General features: G+C 36.5%; 1 protein-coding gene across 1 annotated transcript in view; it reads left to right on the forward strand.

Moving 5' to 3' along the window:
• ANOS1 (anosmin 1) overlaps positions 1 to 20,231 on the forward strand; it is a gene marked incomplete at both ends in the record, with an annotated part of 135,291 nt that overhangs the window by 68,336 nt on the left and 46,724 nt on the right. Inside the window, 3 exons of the mRNA XM_080614071.1 lie at positions 9,931 to 9,993; positions 13,038 to 13,260; positions 18,609 to 18,793. Of these exons, the coding sequence (XP_080470197.1) occupies positions 9,931 to 9,993; positions 13,038 to 13,260; positions 18,609 to 18,793 (471 nt within the window). The remainder of the gene's footprint in view (positions 1 to 9,930; positions 9,994 to 13,037; positions 13,261 to 18,608; positions 18,794 to 20,231) is intronic.

The following is a 20,231-nucleotide window of genomic DNA, read 5'->3' on the forward strand; positions in this document are numbered from 1 at the left end:
CTCTTTAGGATATAGATGCAATCTTGGAGAAGCTTTAATAGCAGAAAGAAGGAGTTGGCATGACTGATCCATGATAGACTGGTGGAACAGATGCAAACATGACAAATCAGTTGATTGATAAACTACACTGCAGGACTGCAGCCTGGAGGAAGAAAGTTCAGATAGAGCAAAACTGCTACTGTTTTTAATTCAGGTAGTTCATGTCATTATTCATCAATATGATAGCTACACTATGAAAGAATCTAATGGTAGGCAATAGCACAGAAAGAAACAAGAAGGCGCTAAGCAGTTAAAGCTATTAACACTATCAGAAAGAAGTCTGTTACAGAAGGGCTGCTTAACCTTTTTAGACTGTATCACTTTTCATTTGATTTAGAATAATTTATGCATTTTGACACAGTATATATCTTGTGTGCACACTAGCGCTCCAGGCTTGAGTGGCTGCCTTATAGTGTTTCGTCAATGCTACGCCTTATATCTTGACAGGTGAAACTTCAGAATGTGGAGATTTAGAATAAGACCCAGGAAGAGTTCTGAAAAAGAGAACTAATTGGCACTTGATGCAGCACATAAAAAGCAGGCAATAGAAGAACAGGAAAATGATCTTTGAGGCAACAGTTTGAATAGGGGTACTTGGAACAACAATTTTAAGGCCACAGTAGGTTGGTAGAGGAAACAAATATGTGAAAAAAGGAGACCATGAAATAGAATATTGTCTCTGTGGCAAAGAAGTGGTGGTGGAATAGCTACTGTGCTGAGACATAACCAAAATATTTGTACCTATTGTAAGCCTTTCAAAAGAACTTCAGGAGGATCAGAAAGTACTGCGAGGGCATGCCCCTGCAAGGTGAGAGGTTCACATTTAAGGCTCTCCTCTGTAGAAGAACTCATTGCTTATACAAGATGAACCAGATTCATCAGGAAAGAGAAAGTTCCATCAAATACTTTGTTTAGAGGATTCATCTTGAATGTAGGAGGTTTAAGTTCAATTGTGTGTTGCAAAATCGGGCAAAAACAAGAACTGTAAAGTTTTTGCTGACTGCGTTAAGCTTTAGGCTGTGAGGCAGGAAGAACGTATGTGTCCCACTTTCCTATGCTGGTACAAAACCGTGTAAACAAACTTTGAAAAGAACTATTCAGAAGTGAACTAGGTGTTTGAGAGCCAATTTTCTGTTGACATAGATGGCCATGATTTTGATTTGTTAAGAAAGAATGGTAACATGAAAAGCTTCCTATAATTGTTCTATCCTTTCAAACAAACAGTTCTGCTGGCAAAGTTTGACATGCCAGACAACAGAGCCATACAGATAGTTATCAAGCTTTCAGCATTGAAAGTTATGTTCACTCTAAAAGGATTAAAGTTGAAACTACTGCAGTTACGCTACAGTGTGACGATATGGTTTCTCCTCTTTTTTTTTTCTTCCTTTTTTTTTTAATAGTAATTTACTTTCCAAATATTTCATGCCAAAACAGTTCATTTTCAGCACCTTCAGAGATTCTCACCTTCAGTACATCTCCAACTGTTCTGGTAGCTTTCACTTTGTGTTTAATTCTGGGAATTTAGAGCAAAGGCTATGTGGACTTAGAGGAAATTTGACCTGAAGCTCTTGGCAAGGGTTTTCATCTTTCTGGTGTTCTGGTGCAGAGTGTTGGAGCATATGGAGATTTGAAATGGTGAATTTTCAGAGCTCAATGCAGTCAGAACAGTCTTTTTTTTTTTTTTCATCCAAATTTTTGAAATAGAGCCTCTATTTTGGGAACAAAGCTTGTAATGCTGCTCTGTATATACAAAGACCTGGACAGACTTAGCTGTTACGCTGTGGTGTGCCCTTTACCTATCTCTATTCCAGGAAATACTGATACTGAGGCTAAGTCATAAGGGGCTTCCTTTATTTGCTTCAGGTATTGAAGGCATTCTGTAACTCAAATTGCTAACACTATCAGTTGCACTAGCACCCCGATGTTGTCTGCTGAAACAAACCAGACAAGAAAAGGAAATGACGGGGGTTGGAACTAGATCCTTTCCAACCCTAACTATTCTATGATTCTATGATTCTGACTTTTTCAAGCTCATATTTTTGTTAGACATCCAACAATTGCACTTCTGAAAATTTTCTTTACCGTAAGTCCTGATATTAGTGAGTTTGCATAACTGTGAAGAGCAGTAATACCTGTTCCTGTGTGCTTTTAGTCTCTCCACACCCAAGTGAAAAATACATATTGAATGCAGCTATTTGTTGTAGCAGTTTAAACTATGACTCTATGACTTTGCAGCCGGTAAAGTTTCTCAGAAATGTTCCATTCTGCTCTGAAATAACCATTCAAATGACCAAAGGACTCTCCAAACAGCTGGTAACAGATAAAAGTCCACTGCACCTGAAACATCTGTATTTTGCTTCAGGAGCTGTATATCTAAGCCTTGTAAGAGGCTGAGTAAACAGAGCTGAAACCAAGGGTTTGTCCACCTCTCTGCTCAAGTTGCAAAATAGAACTTCAAAGAAACAGGTCAGCGTGGCCTTCTCTTACTTATCTGGATATTATTTTGCATAGTAATATTTTGTTTTTTCCTGTGTCCTTCAGAATATGTAATTGGAAGATCTTGTAGCTATGTTCTGCAGGGTTTGGTGAAGTAAAGTTTCTAGTGGTCTGTTATGAGGCACTGACAGTCCCATCTGCAGAAACAATTTACATTTAGTGAGAGTACACTGATTGGATGTGAAACCAGAAGTAAAATCCTTCACTGATGGTTTTCAAATATAATTTTAAAAAGTATATTAGTTTTAACACCATTTTGAGGTGAATAAGGATTGCTCATATTTTTCAAGGCTTCAGTTCAAGGTGCAAAATAGGGAAGGTCTCAATTTGTAGGATAATATTTAGCATACTTTTGGAAGATGTAATTTACCATCTTTTTCTTAAAATATAAAAATAGTGAGAAAAATAGGAAGAATCCAATTCGTGGAAAACTTTCTAAAGCAAGTGATGTGTCCCAAGTTCCGTATTTCACCTGCAGGTTGAAATACCATCATGTTACTTAGATAAGAGTTGCTAAAAATAAATCTCAGTTTTATATGTAATGATATGTTTTGGATCTCTGTATACAGCTTTTGTTAGTCTTTTCATAAGAGATATCCCAAATGCTTCCAGGAAATAAGACCACTGCTGGACGCCTTATATTCCCTCTTACTTTCTGATGTTAGAACTCAACATAAAATGCTGTCTTCTCATAACTTTGACCCTTAGTACTTTAATGCTAAATTGCTCTGGATGAGGTGATGTGAATTAACCAGAGAAGTCTGCTATGGTGTTAGCCTCAAGATTAATCCCAATCACTGCAGGTATACCTATATGTGATGGGATATAATGTAACGTGATGGTGGGCATGTGGTTGCTGTTCCTTGTTCCTGTCTGTCACTGCTTGGTGCTTTGGGACCCTGGAGCTTTGTGCTGTACTGGTTTACCTTACAATTGAAGAGGACTCAGAATACATACGGTAGCTGTAACTACATCTCTGAAAGAGACACCATTCCCTTAGTTTCAGTGCTAGCCGCAGGTATTTTGTTGTCACTCTTTTCTGAGCATTTAACTTCTGAAAAATACAAGTGTGTTGTCTGTCTTAAAACTTAAGGGTACACCATCTCAATGACAATTTACAAATGAAGAATTTTATTAATAAGAATATTTACTTATTAATATTTATTTATTAATTTATTAATAAATATTAATTAGTATTTATTAATAAAAATAAATTAGTACTTGCAGATGATAACAAATTCCACATAAGCAATCTGTTCCGTGTCATCTACCCCATCACAGTATAAGTCGGGGTGTCGTCAGTATAAAACAGTAAAAAGTATATTTCAAGGAAAACCAAGAAGCGCTCCCTAAAAGGATTTTAAAGACCCAGATCACTCTAACCAAGTAGCACATTCTTTAGTGACCATTTAAAATCTAAGACGTGGCTTTCATTCAAAACCAGCTCTACAATTAGCAATACTTTCAGACAGTATCAGCTGGGTTCCCAGTGTACATGATAATGTCACAGAATAACCCCAGCTGTAACTAATTTAATTAAGACTTGATCCTCAAATACAAAATCACTCCTTTTCACCAAATCATGATGCTCACTGACCTACAGGAGAAAAAACCAAGCAACACAGACAGGAAACCTTTCTCTGTCATTTAACCCACTTGTTTATTCATTTACAAGGGAAATATATTACTAGTGTAATTCTCATGAGAATCTATTAATGTGAACAGAGGAGTAACTCCAGGTAGCCACATGAAGGTGCTATTTTGCATAAAAGAATACATGTCACAATTGGTTGTTCCTATTAGACTTTCAAAGCTTTGAAGGTATTTAAACTTCTCCCAGTCTACATCAAATGTAACTGAATTTTAGGAGCTAAGATGTCACACTGAGTATCTAGAAAGTTGATGACTAGTGCTCCAGTGATGATTCTTACCTACTTTTATGTGTAATTAATATTATTCTATTCTGCTAAATTATTTACTTACAGGTATAGCTTGTAGAATTACACCATGTCCTCCTAAGTGCAGAAGTACCCAATCAGACTCGTGTCAACTTGGAGAATCTAATTTTGTCTTTGATTCAAACAGTAAAATAAATAGTGATATTTCTTTTGGGCATTAATAAATGAGTTGTTTCTTCTAGATAGAGAATGTTTGAGGCTTGTTTTGTGTGTGTAAGGATCTTTTGGGAAAATATAATCCAGAACTAATAGGAATTTTTTTTTTTTAATTGGTGTGGCAGCATTTTTAAATTTTTAATCTTTCTGATGCATTGCCTCAGTTTTATAATGAGAAATAGTTAAAGTAAACACATCCTGCAGAAAAGTAGTTGTCAGACTGTTCAAAAGATTTTGTATGATGTGATATTGCTAATATCTGATATTGTTCTACCAAGCTGTTAAGTAATTTGGACTGGTTAAATACTCAGCTGTGCATTTACTGTTCTGAAAGCAAAAAAGTTGTGTTCTTTAAATAACTCACAGTCCACTAAGAAACACAGAGGGTAACAATTCCTATTCCTATTGATAGCAGGAGTAGATAAAAAAAAAAAAAAGAAGTCTCAAAATCCGTTGTTTCTGTCTTGCGGTCTGTTTGCATTTTGCATTGTGTTTGCTGCCACTGTGCTGAGATTTGCAGATTCAAAATTGCTCTTCTCACAATTCCTTTCAGCATAGCCATATATTTAAGTGTAGCCATCACAAAATTATTTTCTCTAAGAGTGATGAACACTATATTTTCCTTTGGTTAAACTCCTGACCCAATAATTTTCACTGCTCTGTGCCCGATAGTGAGTATCTGCATTTTTCAGGTACCATGTCTTCAGGATGTGGCAGATTCTTAGGAGACTGTATACTGAAAGGTGGCTATTTTAAGCATCTAAGTTCCATTTAATTAAACACCTTAGGAGAGCACAACACTTAAATGTATGTTGTAAACATCAGTCTTTAATTTCTGACCTCGCTGTTGTGAACAACTGGAATGTTGAATGATAACGAAAAGAATAATTATATTCCAGCTGTAACATTTAGTGTCCATTCTTTTGGCAAGAGTTTGCATGTGACTTAGTTCCACTTTGGTGAAGGAAGAAGCCTTATCAGACAAAAATATTGTGGATAAACTTCTCTAGTCTGAAATAAATAATTTTTTGCTGTTTAAATAGTTATAACATTCAACTATTTAACTTTAACATAATATTTGAATAAATATTCAGTATTTAAATAAATATTTCATTACTTAAATGATGCTTTACAATTCTTTAGACTTTCAAAATTGCTATGTTGATGCAACTCTATCCCATTCATGTCAAAGGCAACATATCCTAAGCACAAGTTTTGGTAGACTATTTTGAAAATCCCTTTATTAACAAATGTAAATGGCATCCATCATGTAATAATCTCATAGTTGCTTTATTTAGAATTTAAAAATCAGGACAAAACCCAGTCTCTAACAGAGCCCTTAGTTGCATATTTTTTTTAATTAAATATAAAATATTTTAAAACAACTTCTTCCCTCAATGAAGCAGTACTTTGCTATTGTTCCTAATTTTATACAGTCTGACTTTTAACAGATCTATAGTACTATCTGATATATACTTTTATACTTCTGTGTATTTATGAAAACTCTCTTCCCACCCCACCTCCCCCCCCCCCCCCCCGCCCTTTTGAAGGGTGTCAAATGCTGTGGTACTTTCTATTAGCACTCCTTTTGGCTTTTGATGCAATTGCTTAGTACTGAAAAACGATTCTGCAGCAGTCTGGGTAAAGAAAGCAAGCCTACAGCTTCCAGATTTAACCACAGCAGATGATAAAAGACGTGTTTTAGGAGGATTCGATTTACCAAGGCCAGTGTGATTAACACTCATCATCTGAAGAGTGACATTGGCCACTAATGATGGGTTCAACACTGTGATTCATCTCTCTTGCCACCTCAGCAGCAGGGCAGCCTTCACGGTGGTGCCAGGGCAGCAGTCAGTAGTGGCTCCAAGGGAGCAGGGACATCTGCTGAATGGACTGCCGGGATGCTTCCCATGCTACTGCCTTTCCGCCTGCTGGTAGTCTGCCACCTACATGGCATACATCTACAGCTTAGATGTAGCTTAGCTTCTGAGTGCAGGTGGTAATGTCTGCATGGTATATTTTATTACATAAAGTAGAGCCAGAACCAGCTGCCAGCTGCTGCTTGGCCTAGATTTCTCCTTATTCTGGATAGAGAATTTCAGTATCCTTTTAACAGGCACACACATTTACACTAATCCAGAAAACCCGGATGTGTTTACCTGCTGGGTGAGAATAGTTTTCTCATGGGTGATTTAGGTATTTCCTTGACACTCTTCTTATTGGTGAGAAATGCTGTGTGCTTTCCTTTCAGATGTCAAGGCTAATCTAAAGACCAGTGAAATAACTCCTGTTGGTGTGGAGGAACTTTGGGTCAGGCCTCTACTGATTTGCTTTGAAATTATTAGAAATGTATTACTGAAATTTTAAATGTAAGATGTATGCTTTTTTTTTTTTTTTTTTTTTTTTTTTTTTTGTATTCTCTGAAGACTTGGATTTAAGAAAACAGGTGTTATTGCCAACTGGGTCTGACTCACATTTTGTTGATTATGATTTTTATTATACATGGAATGATACCTGTCAGAAAATCTTCACTTGCTGTTGATATAATGGGAGAGATCCATAATGGAGGGAGAAATGCTTTACTTTTATTGTGAAAATGTTGGAAAATGTTCTTCAATAGACTCATCTTGATGCATGTTCATAGCAAAGCATGCCAAAGATGAGAAAACCCCACAATCCTTTGCAGAGGAAAGATAAAAATCAGAGTTCCAAATGTAAATGGGGTGAAAAAGTTTAACAGAACCAGGCAGGCTAAAGTTTATGAGGACAGAGAGTCTGCTGGAAAGCTGAGTTGTCTGGAAAAGGACAAATCTATTTACACAATAGCTCTTCTTCAGAGCTAGCATGTATATAGCACATTGGATCTGGAACACATTTCCCTCTCCATGTAAAAAACACCAGGAAATGGAGAAAAAAAGATATCTCTCTCTACCTGTGATTGCCTTTCAGAGGACAAAGCTCAAAGTTTGTGGGATCTCAGCTGACTTATGGTTTAAGTCAAGGACTCAAAGGTGAGACCTGGATTCAAGCTTCCAGCTTTTCCAGCATCCCGCTTTAGGGGAACCACATAACAGAGTAGCTTAGGGGATAAATGCACAAACCGCACTGGTTTTGAGGTGCTCTTATCTTTGTTATTACAAGCTTAATACTGCCTTTCTAGAAGGACAATCCAAACTGTTCTGGTGCAGTTACTGGCAACATTTCTGTCTCCTAGCATTTTTTCTCCAACCTACTGAATGCTGCAGCTCCACTAAAGTTAGGCAATCGGCTTCTGCAGCAGCCCGTGGTGCTAGGCTACTTCCAATGCTCTGAGGACACCTGATACAGCAGGGGTAGGAAGATTTTTTTTGTTCATGTATAGGTAAGAGCATGTACACTAATCGAAGCCTGTAAAGCTTATGATGGAGGCCTTATGGCTTGCTACATCATCTGTTTTTCTTGGAGTATTCTGAGAGCAATTGTATTGCAGGATACTGCTCAGCCCTGGTTCATTTTGTCCATCTTCCTTTGAAGTGTCTGAATTGAGATGGCCATCATCTCTGCCTACCCTAATGGCAGGGGATGCTGGGGCTCAGCTGAAAGTAGTCTGGGCTGTCCTGAGTGATTATTGAGACAGAGTGGCAACCAAACAAGGCATCAAATGTTGGAGGCTACTTATATAGCAGGTAGAGATATCCTGGTACAAATGCCTTGAACAAACCCTGTGAAGCATACAGCATCTTGATCTTTCCTTTCAGAAATATGAACTGGTTTGCTCTAGAGCCTGCAAGTAAGGTGGTCTAGTCAGCTTAAACTTGGTCCTAGTTGTCATCTCAAGATTTTTATGTTGGTATAAATAAGCTCTCTGTGCTGTGCAGCAGTGAAGCAAGGGCATGAAAATCCTGAGAGCTTTGGGGATCATTGACATCTGAATGTTGCCTGTTTTGACTTTACAGTATTTTATACCTCTATAATTTGGGGCTAAATCCATCAGACAGGAGAACTGTAAAATTGGCATGCCAGTGGAATTGAGCTTAAACATGCAGGAACTATGCCATAGGAGGAACCAACACTCTGGAATTAACTAAACTTACAGATTTCAGTTACATTTTATTATGCATCCTTCCAATTACTTTGTATAAAGCATATGTATTGTGAATTTTGAAAAGCTAGAAAGTCGAGTCTAGAATACCAAAATATATATACATAGGAAATGTTTAAGTGGTATTTGTCATTGCTGAAATACATATCTCTGTGACTAATGGTTTTATTATATTTTTCAGGCTTTATTGCTAATAAGAGAAATGCTGAACTTTTAAAAAGCTAATTTTTTTAGTATATATATGATATAGGTGGCAGCCTATATGTATTTATGCTTGGTTTTGAATAGTATAAATGTACATGGATCCAATCTAATACTATGTATAAAAGAAACAAATTATATAAATGCTGAATTGCATGTCAAAAACCTTTCTTTTTAGTGCAGTAAGTATCTTTTGGTTCAATAGTATGCATTATTACCAGAAGGAGTAGGTGATACTAATTCCTAACAATTACATCATTTTCCAAGATCGTATGTCTTAACAAAGGAAGAGGAAAGGTTTCTGGATAAGAGTGTGAATTTATGTTTCAGCTGCAGAAAATGATGTTAATAGTTTGATTTTTCTAAACTGTGAAGCTTGACTTTGGTTTGCAGAGTTTGAATCTTAACTCTCTGTGTAAACATTGCAGTAAAGGTTGAAGGTGAAGAAATGATAATGTGGTACTTGAAATAAAGTGGTTTTGCTAACAGACCAGTGAACATTGTCTGTTTATGCAGGAATAGTGGTTAAACCTCTGCTATGAAGTTTACTCCATAGCTTGATGAAATAGTTTCTCACTTGGGAAGGCAATGCGCCCATCAAATCTTTAGGCTGGTCAGCGAGGGGAAGATCTAACTTTCTGTAGTTGAGAGTAGTGCTTTTGACATTGTCTCTGTGATCTAGTGACACAGTGTTAAATGGTATTAGGACCTAAATTCAATAATGTGGAAAATAGGATGGCATATAATCAAGCGAGGCAATTGCTTTGTACAGTAAGAATAACTGAAAATATTTCTTGTAATCTAACCATGGCGTGGCATGACCTTGCTCTGACACCATGACTCAATGACAATCTTATCCTTAGGAGAAGTAGATTTTTAAAGCCTATTATTAACTTCCTATGTATGGGCCAAACAAACAACTGGAGAAGAAATGGGGTCATTTGTGGTTGTTTATTTCTTTCTCTTCCTGACACTTCTCTTCCTCCTGATTCTTCCTAGTGCCTGGAGCCCTGCAAAGAGTCCTGGGACCTGAAGAAAAACCATTGCCAAAGCTTCTGTGATGTAAGTCAGCCCAAGGGCATGCTTTCTCACTTTGCTCTACCTGTCTCTTTCATTTAAATTATTACCTTCAAGGAGACAACTAACAAACACGGGATTTTCACAGCATTTGCCTGCATTTGAATAGGTACACATATAACAATTTAGCTATATTGAGGTTAAAAAAAAAAAAGGAATTTTTTTTCTTCCTTTTTTTTTTTTCCTGAACGAATGATTTATCTCAGCTTGAAGTTGTAAGACTTGATCCAGACACACTTACATAGCTTCTCTCAGAAGGTGCTGTTAAATCCTTCCAGTAAGATGCTATTTCTGCCACATGCTGTTCTATCTTTTCTGGCCATAGAAAGAAAAGAGCATCTTTGTTTAAAAGATAAAATGGCATTGTGTGAAAATCCTTGTGCAAGGTAGCTAGAACAGATGCTTTCCTGTATGTCAATCTGATTTCTAGAAAAGAAAAAATAAATGGTTTTGCTGAATTTGAAACATGGCTCTGCTGAATTGGTGAAAATCCACACTCAAAAGTTACACTTCTGAGGTGGTTTTAGGTACAAAATGGAAATATAATCTCAGTAGAATTTTGCTTTATTATAACTAAATCAATATAAAGATAAAAGTTTATTCAAGTCTATGAAAGTGTATGTTTACAAAGCTTCTTCTACAAAAAAGTAGAAGTGACCTTAATCAAAATAATGATCTAGCTGCTAATACTGATGTAACTCCTCCCTCACCACTCTGGGCACTCTTTTTCCAGTACAAGAGCATGTTTTATGTCTAAATGACTTTAAGCATCATGAAGATGGTTGGGAAAAAGCTGTAATTTCAACTAAAAAACCCCCAACTTATGTGTAAATAGGGATTACTGATCTATGTATTTACAAGACAAAGTAAAAATTTTTCATGAAAACCAATCCTTGTATGAGCTTTTTAGCACAGATTAATTGCTGCTTCCTCATACACAAAACTCTAGGGTTGTGTAATAAAGCATTTTTAGTGGATGTAATTTATGTCGATCTCGTACATCACTTCTCACTCAGGCTGCATGTTTCCAGATTTGGGTGAAAATATGTATAAAATTGGTTTAAAAGGAAAACATTTGTAGAACACTGTTCTATTGTATTTAAGACCAGTGACCATCCCTCCTTGATTAGTGTTTTGTGGCTGAAGCTAAATTTAGAACTTCAAAGGCCCTTAATGAAGAGCAGCACATTTAGCAGCTAACTGAAAAATGAGCTGTGAAATAGGGTGAGGAGGAGAAGCCTTGAGGACATATTATGCCTCAGGGAGCTATAAAGATTTTAATTAAGTAGTTGCAAATTTGTGATGTTTTAGGATTTGAAATTAGTTTCATACACGCAAAAGTACAGGGCCACTTTCCTTTCTGTCAGACTCATCTATGATCCATAGACATTGTTTGATTGAATTAAACAAGGCTGTTTTGCTTTGAGAGTGTTTTCAATCATTTTGTATTCTGCAAAAAATCTGGAAGCAACAATTTAGCATTATGTTTCTCAAGGTCCCTGCTTGATATGTTATTACTTATCTACTGAATGAGTGCACTAATATTAAAGCTACCTTATGTGTGAGGAAGAAAAGAAGACAGTTTACTTAACTCCTCTTTTTCTCCCTATAAATTCAGTTTCCTGCTGGTAACTTCTTAACTGGCTAAGCATGGGATCAGGTGCATCCCAATGGCAGGAACAGCATGAGCCCATGTGCAAAGATCATGGGGTCAGTAGGAGATATAAGGACTTCTCATTTTGGTATCCTTTAAGCTGGTTAAGCCATAACATCCTTAAAAGCCTGATTCAAAAATTCTGGACTGCTCTGTAGGACAAGATGGGAGAGGTAATGTAATGGCATTGTTCTTGGACCAAAAAGTCACTTTTGAGAATAAACTGACACACAATCTGCGAAACACCTGGGCCTCCATAATACTGAAGTCTTTCTTATTTTGCCAGAAATATGAGAACAATGAAAATAAGAAAGTAAAACATTTAAAGATGGAAGGAAGTTGCAGAAGTTATATGAATAGTTGGATGGAGAGTGGGTTATAATTCCTGTGTAGGCTTAGGAATCTGTAAATCAGATCTGTCAGAGTGGGAGGTTTTTGTTTACTCTGAGATATAAAGGCAGGCTGTAGATAACCCCAGTTGCATGGGTTGCCCATCTACAGTTGTACGAATCATTTTGAGGGAATCACTTTAGCTGGTTTTGCACCAAACTAACTAAATCACCAGATAAAAAAGGATATGAAATCCCCATGTAGCACACAACGTTCTCACCAGGGTGATATATCCTTTCTTAATGCAGTTTTAAGTGAACCTTGAAAACCACTGAGTAATACACATGCTATAAAATGTCTATGCACTGAAGTAACTGCTCGTGTATCTAGGACTTGATTTCTTAGAACAGTAGCATTTACTTTGATCTTTAATCAATATATTTAATGCTTATTTTAATCTGTATTTTCTGTTAATATTTTTATCAGAAATTTAGTTCCAGTTCCATGAAGAATTACACAATTACTAATATGTTGGCAAGGACATAAGAATGCTGCAAAATCTTCTCATAGCCAACTCAGTTCAAACAGTATAATGAAACAAAATTACACTTATTTATCTAGAGTGGTATTGCATCAGATATTGTGGGTGAAGTGTTATGAAGTACAAATGGAGGAATTTGGGTAGTCTAAAAAAAAAAAAAAAAAGACTGTCTGACCATTGCTTTCCTTTTGTTTTGGACATGTTTTTGATCTGGCATTGAGCAACTTTGTAGCCAGCCAGGGTGAGCAAAACAAGGGAAAGTTGGCAGACAAAAACAACTTTATTCTATTAAAGATGGTGGTCTTACTAGAGGGAGTTCCTCATTCTGTACTTGGAATGATTTTTTAGAAGTGGCTTGAATATATAAATCTTCAGGGATGGTCTTGCAAAAGCTGGGAATCTGAATTTTTCTTTAGGAGGTCTTGGAAAAAGTACCACTTTTTTAATTAATTATTTGGTTTTGTCCAGTTGAAAACTTTATCCGTTCTTTTGTTTTCCCTTTAGCCTCTTTTCCCCAAGAAGAATTATGAATGCCTAACTAGCTGTGAATTCCTTAAGTACATCCTGTCTGTAAAGCAAGGGGACTGCCCAGCACCTGAGAAGGCCAGTGGTTTTGCAGCTGCCTGTGTTGAAAGTTGTGAAGCTGATAGTGAATGTTCGGGAGTGAAGAAATGCTGTTCCAATGGATGTGGGCATACATGCCAAGTTCCAAAAAATCTGTACAAAGGTAGATATTATTAATATGTATTCATACTGGGCTAATAACTTCATTCCATAATAAAGTCTCCTCAGAAACCAGGTCTTTCATTTCAGATGAGTTTGTACAGATGGGAAAAAAAAGGAGAGGTGTCTGTAGAGGTGTGGCAGGACACTGAAAGAGTGGAAAGCCAGAGAAAAATGTTGCTCAGCTTTCTGATTTTTTTTTTTTTTTTTTCCTTGTGAAGCCCATGTCCGGAAATCTGTGGAATGTAAACATGTGGCTGTTATGAATCATCTTAAGCAGAACAAACTTGCCAGTTTAGGTGAAGTCTCACTTAATTTGATGCAGATGAGAGAGAATGCGGCAGGAAAATATTTACCAGTAAATTGTCCAAGTCCTATTAATCAAACAATATGTTTGTTTATAAGCCAAGCAGGTAGGACTACCAAATAGGATGTGTGAGATAAACTAGTAAAAGAACAAATTAATGTGGTATATTTGGCATTGGTGTTATTAATGACTTAAAAAAAAAGTGAAAGATTATATCTATCTATCTATCTATGTATATAGATTTATTATTTAAATCTAAGGCAGTATTATTCAAAAATTTTTAATCTGAGTTCTGAGATTCTGTATAAAAAGGTTTTCCTTGACGTGTGGGCAAGAACTTTTATATGAAGAAATTGTTTGCTTAGATAAACTCCAGATTTTAATTTGTTGCAATTCTAAAAAGCTTTATACATGGAAATGTTCTGAAAATGTGCTTCTAATGCAGAACAATTAAGATTTATGAAAGGCATTTTCTTGTTCTACAAAGTTGGAATGTTTTATTAGAAATCCATTCTCCTTCAGTGATAAAAACCAAATATTAATCAGTTATTCTTCTGATAGTATGGGCTCTCTGTGGAGAGCCTAATCAGCGGAACTCTGAACTAACATCCAGGCTCCAGGATTTATTTCTGTGGATGGAAAAATAGTAAAATATATGAGGGAGATGGTGATTTTAAGTTCATTGTTTTAATTGAAATGGTGATGCATCTTTTTGGATGTCCCTAGTGATGAGAATGTGTGCCAGAAATAATGTGCTTTCACTTTTGAATCCCATCAGTGAGTGTACAGAATGGGCTATCATGAAGCACTATCTTATTTACTTACATGAATGGAGGAAGTTTTATCTAGAAGTCATAGAGGTTGAGTAAGTATAAATCTGATGAAGATTGTACTCAGAGTATTTTGAACTGCAGGCAATACTGTGATCTAGATTTCCAGTGAAGAAGGGAAATTCTCTTGCTTCCAAGATACTTCAGAGCAGCCCCTTTGCAACTGTAAGGAATTAACACTCTTGTAGACAGCAACTTTCAAAATGAAAATTATTAAAATTGATCACTTAGTTATTTCTTTCATCTTCTTGAGACAAATGAGAAGAGTGATAAACTGGCATTTGTATTGTATATGTAATGATTTACATGATCAGGCTTCATACCAAAACTACAAAGCATTGCGGTAAATGTAATAACTGAAAAAAGGTAAAACCAACCAACCAACCAAATGAAATGGGACTGCATGGTTTTGCAGAGGACATAGGGTATGACAGGATATATGTTGTGCAACTGCACACTGAAAAGTCTACTCCTGTTCAGCCTGATTATATAGGAACAGAACTAATCTCTAACATCTTATCACCTATCTGCAGGAGGTGCTTGCTTGTAAGAGCATACATAGATGTCTTGCAGAGGAAGGGCGAGCCCAATACCTTGCCGCCTTCTCAGCTGATGAATTCAACTAATTAGCCTCTTCAACCTGTCTTTCTGCAACACAGGAAAAATAGAAGCAGAGCTGGCTTGCTATTAATTTTCTCCAGGGGTAAATGACCTTCCCGTCACTAAGGAAGAGCATACTCGGCAAGCATGTCTGTCTAAGGTCTAGTGAATAGGTTTGGTATTTACTGTTATAATTTTGACAACACTCACAGCTGGAAAATGAATACAGATTGAATCTAAGAGTCTACAGGAGTTCCTATAGTTTTACTGTTGATCAAGCTCATAGTAGTAACAGCAGCAGATTTAAAATACACATCTGGATTTACAAACTGGATTTTCCCTCTAGTACTGAGTGCTAAATGCCAGTTCTGAAAGAATATTAATGTAGGTACACTGCCACCAAAGTCATATATTGCAAAAGTTGTTAGATTAACGTAACAAGTTTGGTTACTTGTTACCTTAACTGTTTATTGGCTTGCATTCACTATAATTTTTAAACTGTCCGTGGTCATTGTATTTTTTCATCTTTGTTGGGAATATTCCTAATCAGTTACATAGTTTTCACATTTTTATTTCCCTTTACTGGAGATATCAAATATGCTGTCCTACTTTTCTATTATCTTCCTCATCCTCCTTCTTTATATCACCTCAACTAGTGAAGGACTTTAGAAAGTGTCCCTTCTCCATGGCCTACCTGTTTTTATTTCTATGTGGACATGATGTTATAAAGAACAATGAGTGCCTGAAGTAGATTTAGAAATTAGTAGATTAGAAATAGAAATGGGAGCAGTATCTCTGGTCAGAAATACAACAGCTCAAAAACGCAGAAAAAAAAGGAATCAAGAGAAAAGGATGGAAAATGTGTGATTGCATTCACTCTGTCTAACGTGCACATATGCATTCCCCAAGTAAGGGGACAAGGACATCTATCTTTTTCTACACACAGCTGGTGTCAGCTGAAAACATTACCCATCATCTTCTTTCTGTTCAGAAGTTAGTGGTCTCTCAGATGTGATGATACACCTACTTGTGTGAACTTTCCAGGACCTCTTTTTAACAGAGATTTTAGGGTTTATGCTGTCTAAAGCAGGCTAACTAGTTTTGTCTGAAATGTGTAAGGGAGCAATCTGTCTAGCAGACTGAACTGCAGTTCTGGGCAAGGTAAATTGTGATGAGAAGATACGACATTTAAAGGGTGTGATGGTATAACAACATCACAATAGGGTAGCTAGAGCCAGATGGTCACCCGTAGTTTAAAGGATCTTTTCATGCTTAAAGAAAAATAGTTTCGTATTAAAAAATAGTGTACAGTTTTAAAAGTGCACATCTCTGAGTCTTTGAGTGACTGTGTTACAATGGTACGGATGTCCAGGAATAAACCCTTTACAGTCCAAAACCCTTCCATGGAAACATATGAATTCCTGTAGATTACAATAAAGATACAGATTGTTATGATGGACCAATGTGCATTTATGTTTTCATGGCATAGAAATGCACGCACTGTTTGAAAGACACCTTTAGAAACATTTTTCCTGGGTTTTGGTATTGCACACATACAGCAATCAGATTTGAATTCTTCAGTTAAGAGCTGTGGACTTCAGAGGACTAATTTGTTCCAGCACGATGAAAGGGCTGACCATTTACATAATAAAAAGCACACTGAAGAGTAATTTGGTCTACACATCTGGATATTATATTGATGGTGCTGGCTATACAAAAGTATTTTAAAATGCACTTGTGCAGTGCTCTAGTTGTTTGTGCTGCTACGCCCCATCTGGGCGCAATTACGTAACACCAGAGAGGCTGATATACTTGCAATCAAGTGAATCCAACTGCCTCTAATGCAAAGCAGATGGAAGTTTTCTTTACATGCAAATTGTAGGAGTAGGATTATTGTACATCATAATTAAAGAAGGATTTTCAAATGTGGAAATCCGAGCTGACATGTTGTGCTATTTTCATTATATTAGACTAAGACTGCAGGCTGTTGGAGGATATCCAGGCTTTAAACTGCTGTGATAACCAGATTTAAGTACTCAGGTTGATTTTAGGTTTGTTCAAGGGCCACAGGATCAGTTTTTATTTACTTGTAGCTAATTGTATAATCAGATATAGGAGAGGAACTCTTAAAATACAAAAGTGATTTGTTCATCTAAGGAAATTTTGGTACTCAGTCTTCTGTAGCAGACTGAGTGGGAAACAATTTATCAAACCAGCACATACAGCTGTACTTCTGTGGACACCCAGTGAAATGACAAAATAACTGAAGTGGATAATCACAGAATCACAGAACATCAGGAATTGGAAGGGACCTCAAAAGATCATCTAGTCCAATCCCCCTGCCGCAGCAGGATAACTTGCTAAGAAGGTTTATATGTCAGCATAGAAATCTTATTTGTGACAAATTCTGAAGTGACAAAATGCTGTGCAGTGAAATATATGAGTTCCTAAATTCTTTCTAGAGAAATGTATCCAACACTTCATTTGTTGATTTAATCAAAAGATGCCAAATTTGAAGAGGTTTTTTTCCTTCAAGCTGCTGTGGATGTTTTTAAAAACATGATGTTACCAGCAGTATAAACAATGGAACCATCCTTCAGTGTCACTGTGTAATGAGAACTTACTGTAAAATTTTAGAAGCACATTTTTGTCTTCAAAATGTAATAATTGGACATTATGTATAAGAGCTATCTATTCCAAGATGCCTTGGAATTACCTTTCCTATATATTTAGGGAAGAGTGGATAGTGACACATCATATAATACAGCTGCATATGAGTCAGTAAGATCTTGCTGCCATGAAGAAGGCAAACAGCTTTCTTAAGCATATCATAAGATGTGTGGAATGGTAAGAGTTTAGGCACAGTCTGTGTCCAGTTTTAGGCCTGATTCTGAAGCAGGGCTGTGTGCCAATGGGAGAGTTTCCAAAGAGAGCAGCAAGAATGATCAGAGGTCTAGAAACACTGATTTAAAAGAAAATGGAGTGCACTGAGGCTAGTAGACTGAAAAACAAAAATTTCAGGGGCATAATAACAGTCTTGAGGTACATAAAAGACTCCTCCATAGACGAAAGAAAGAATGTGTTCTCCACAATCCATGAACATCATGGACAACTATCAAGTTTAAGTGTAGGAGATGAAACATGGTAGTGTGAAAGGTTTTTAATGATAAGGATAGAAGTAATGGAATAGATTACTATGTCATACTATGAAAATTCTGTCATTAAATGTGTTTAAGGACAAATTAGGTTAAAAAATGAACAACTGGAATAGCTGATTCTGCTTGATACCGAAGGGATCTTTCTCCAGATTACCAAAGCATATTTGGAAAGTATTTTCTGTGAGATCAATTTTAGCTTACAACTTTCAGATCCTTTAGTTTTTAAATGAAATAAATAATTTTGAAAACTTATGTAAAAATAAATTTTACTGTTAGAAGAGATAGGTCAGCTATGAGCCCTTCTGAAACTCCCATGCTGCATTCCCCCCTTTTTTCCTTCTGTCTAACCAACAATCTTCTTTTTTCCTTAGTTATTTTTTGTGCAGCTTAATCTATATATGGTTTAATCACATCTTTAAATTGTTCACATATTTTTGTCTGCATGTTCCTATTGCAGGTGTTCCACTGAAACCTCGGAAAGAATTAAAATTCATAGAACTTCAGTCTGGAGACCTAGAGGTGAAGTGGTCTTCAAAATTCAATATTTCCATTGAGCCTGTGATCTATGTTGTTCAGAGGAGGTGGAATCAAGGAATCCATCCAAGTGAGGATGATGCTACCAACTGGCAAACTGTGGCACAGGTCAGTTCTTTATAAAGTGGTACAGGTCCCTACCTCCCAGATCCTGGGAGGTCTTCTGCAGATTAGAGAAGAGTTAGATTACTTACAGTTGGGAAGGCTCATGCAGAAGGATCCCTTTATAGAATCTCTCTTCAGGTCACAACAGTGCTGCACACATAATCCAGATCTCCAAGGTCTTACTAAACTGCTGAATGAACCAGACTGGACTGGTTCATTGGTTTGTAGACTGACTCAATACTTCTGTTTTTTCACTTCCAGTTTTTCAGTTATAGAAACATCAAATGCTTATGGTATTAAAAATGACTTTATAAAAAATATATGAATATATCAGTAAAGAAATAATTAATGGTTTCCTTGTCCCCAAAAGAAAAAAACGCTCAGAGGTTTAGGTTTTCAAAATTAGTTCATTTTGTAGGTTTGCTCACTATAGATAAAAATGTATAAAACTAGCTGGAGGCTTGGTTTGCATAACGCCAGTGAGTAGCACTTTCTTGTAATCGCGTCCTTTATGATCTATTCAGATGAGAATTCCAAAGTCTCTAAAAGTCATTAATCTCTTGAAAAATGTAGAATTCAATACCAAAATCCGTTGAAGGAAGCATATAAGAGAAATAGTCCTTCTGAGGTTCATGGGACTCGGTACATAGTGTTGAAAGCATGGCTTATGTCTTATAAAAAAGATAAGAAATATAATTGGTGAAAAGACTTTTTTAAAAAATAAAGCAGAAAACAATAATAAAATCTTTATTCCCTGTAAAGTTGGTTTTTTTTCAGATATGACCCTCCCAGTTTGGAAAAGCCTATGTTGTCATGCTCTTATCACTCAGTGCAATCCAGTCTGAAAATATAAGATTCATGAGCAAATGTTTCTTGATGAGAAGCAGCCAACAGAGCATAAATTTTCACTTAGTTCCTTCCCAGTTTCAGTCTGTTATTTAACATGCTGACAGTCCACCTGGATGGCAGAGTTCCAATCGTTTGTCTTAACTGCTTCACCGTCATTCCTGATGACAAGAAAAGTAAAATGCTGATTTTGAAAAGAGCTGGAAAACATCCTTATAGCTGTGAAAAAAGGGAAAGAAACAATAAATAGATCTATCTACAAAATAGAGTTTAAATTCTGAGACAGTCTGTGTTCATTCCCAGTTCAGATTGTGTAGGAAAAAGCTATCTTAAAATAATGTCAAACTTGCAAAACTGAGCACTCAGAAGTGAAGTTCTTAGCTTCAGTGTGGTGCTACAGGGGGCTGTCACTATGCTAGCATCTTGCTCAGAAAAAGTCACCTGCAGCAGAGCCTGGCATGAAACCCTGCTTGCGCAAGCCTTAGGGAACTTGCACATCTCCAAACCTGATAAAGTCTCAGTCACTTATTTATTATCTCTCAGCTGAGGTGCAGGACAATTTGCATTGTCCATACTCAGCTAACAACCTCCTGTC

Source organism: Psittacula echo (genome assembly GCF_963264785.1).
Source record: "Psittacula echo genome assembly, chromosome: 3".
Lineage (NCBI taxonomy): Eukaryota > Metazoa > Chordata > Aves > Psittaciformes > Psittacidae > Psittacula > Psittacula echo.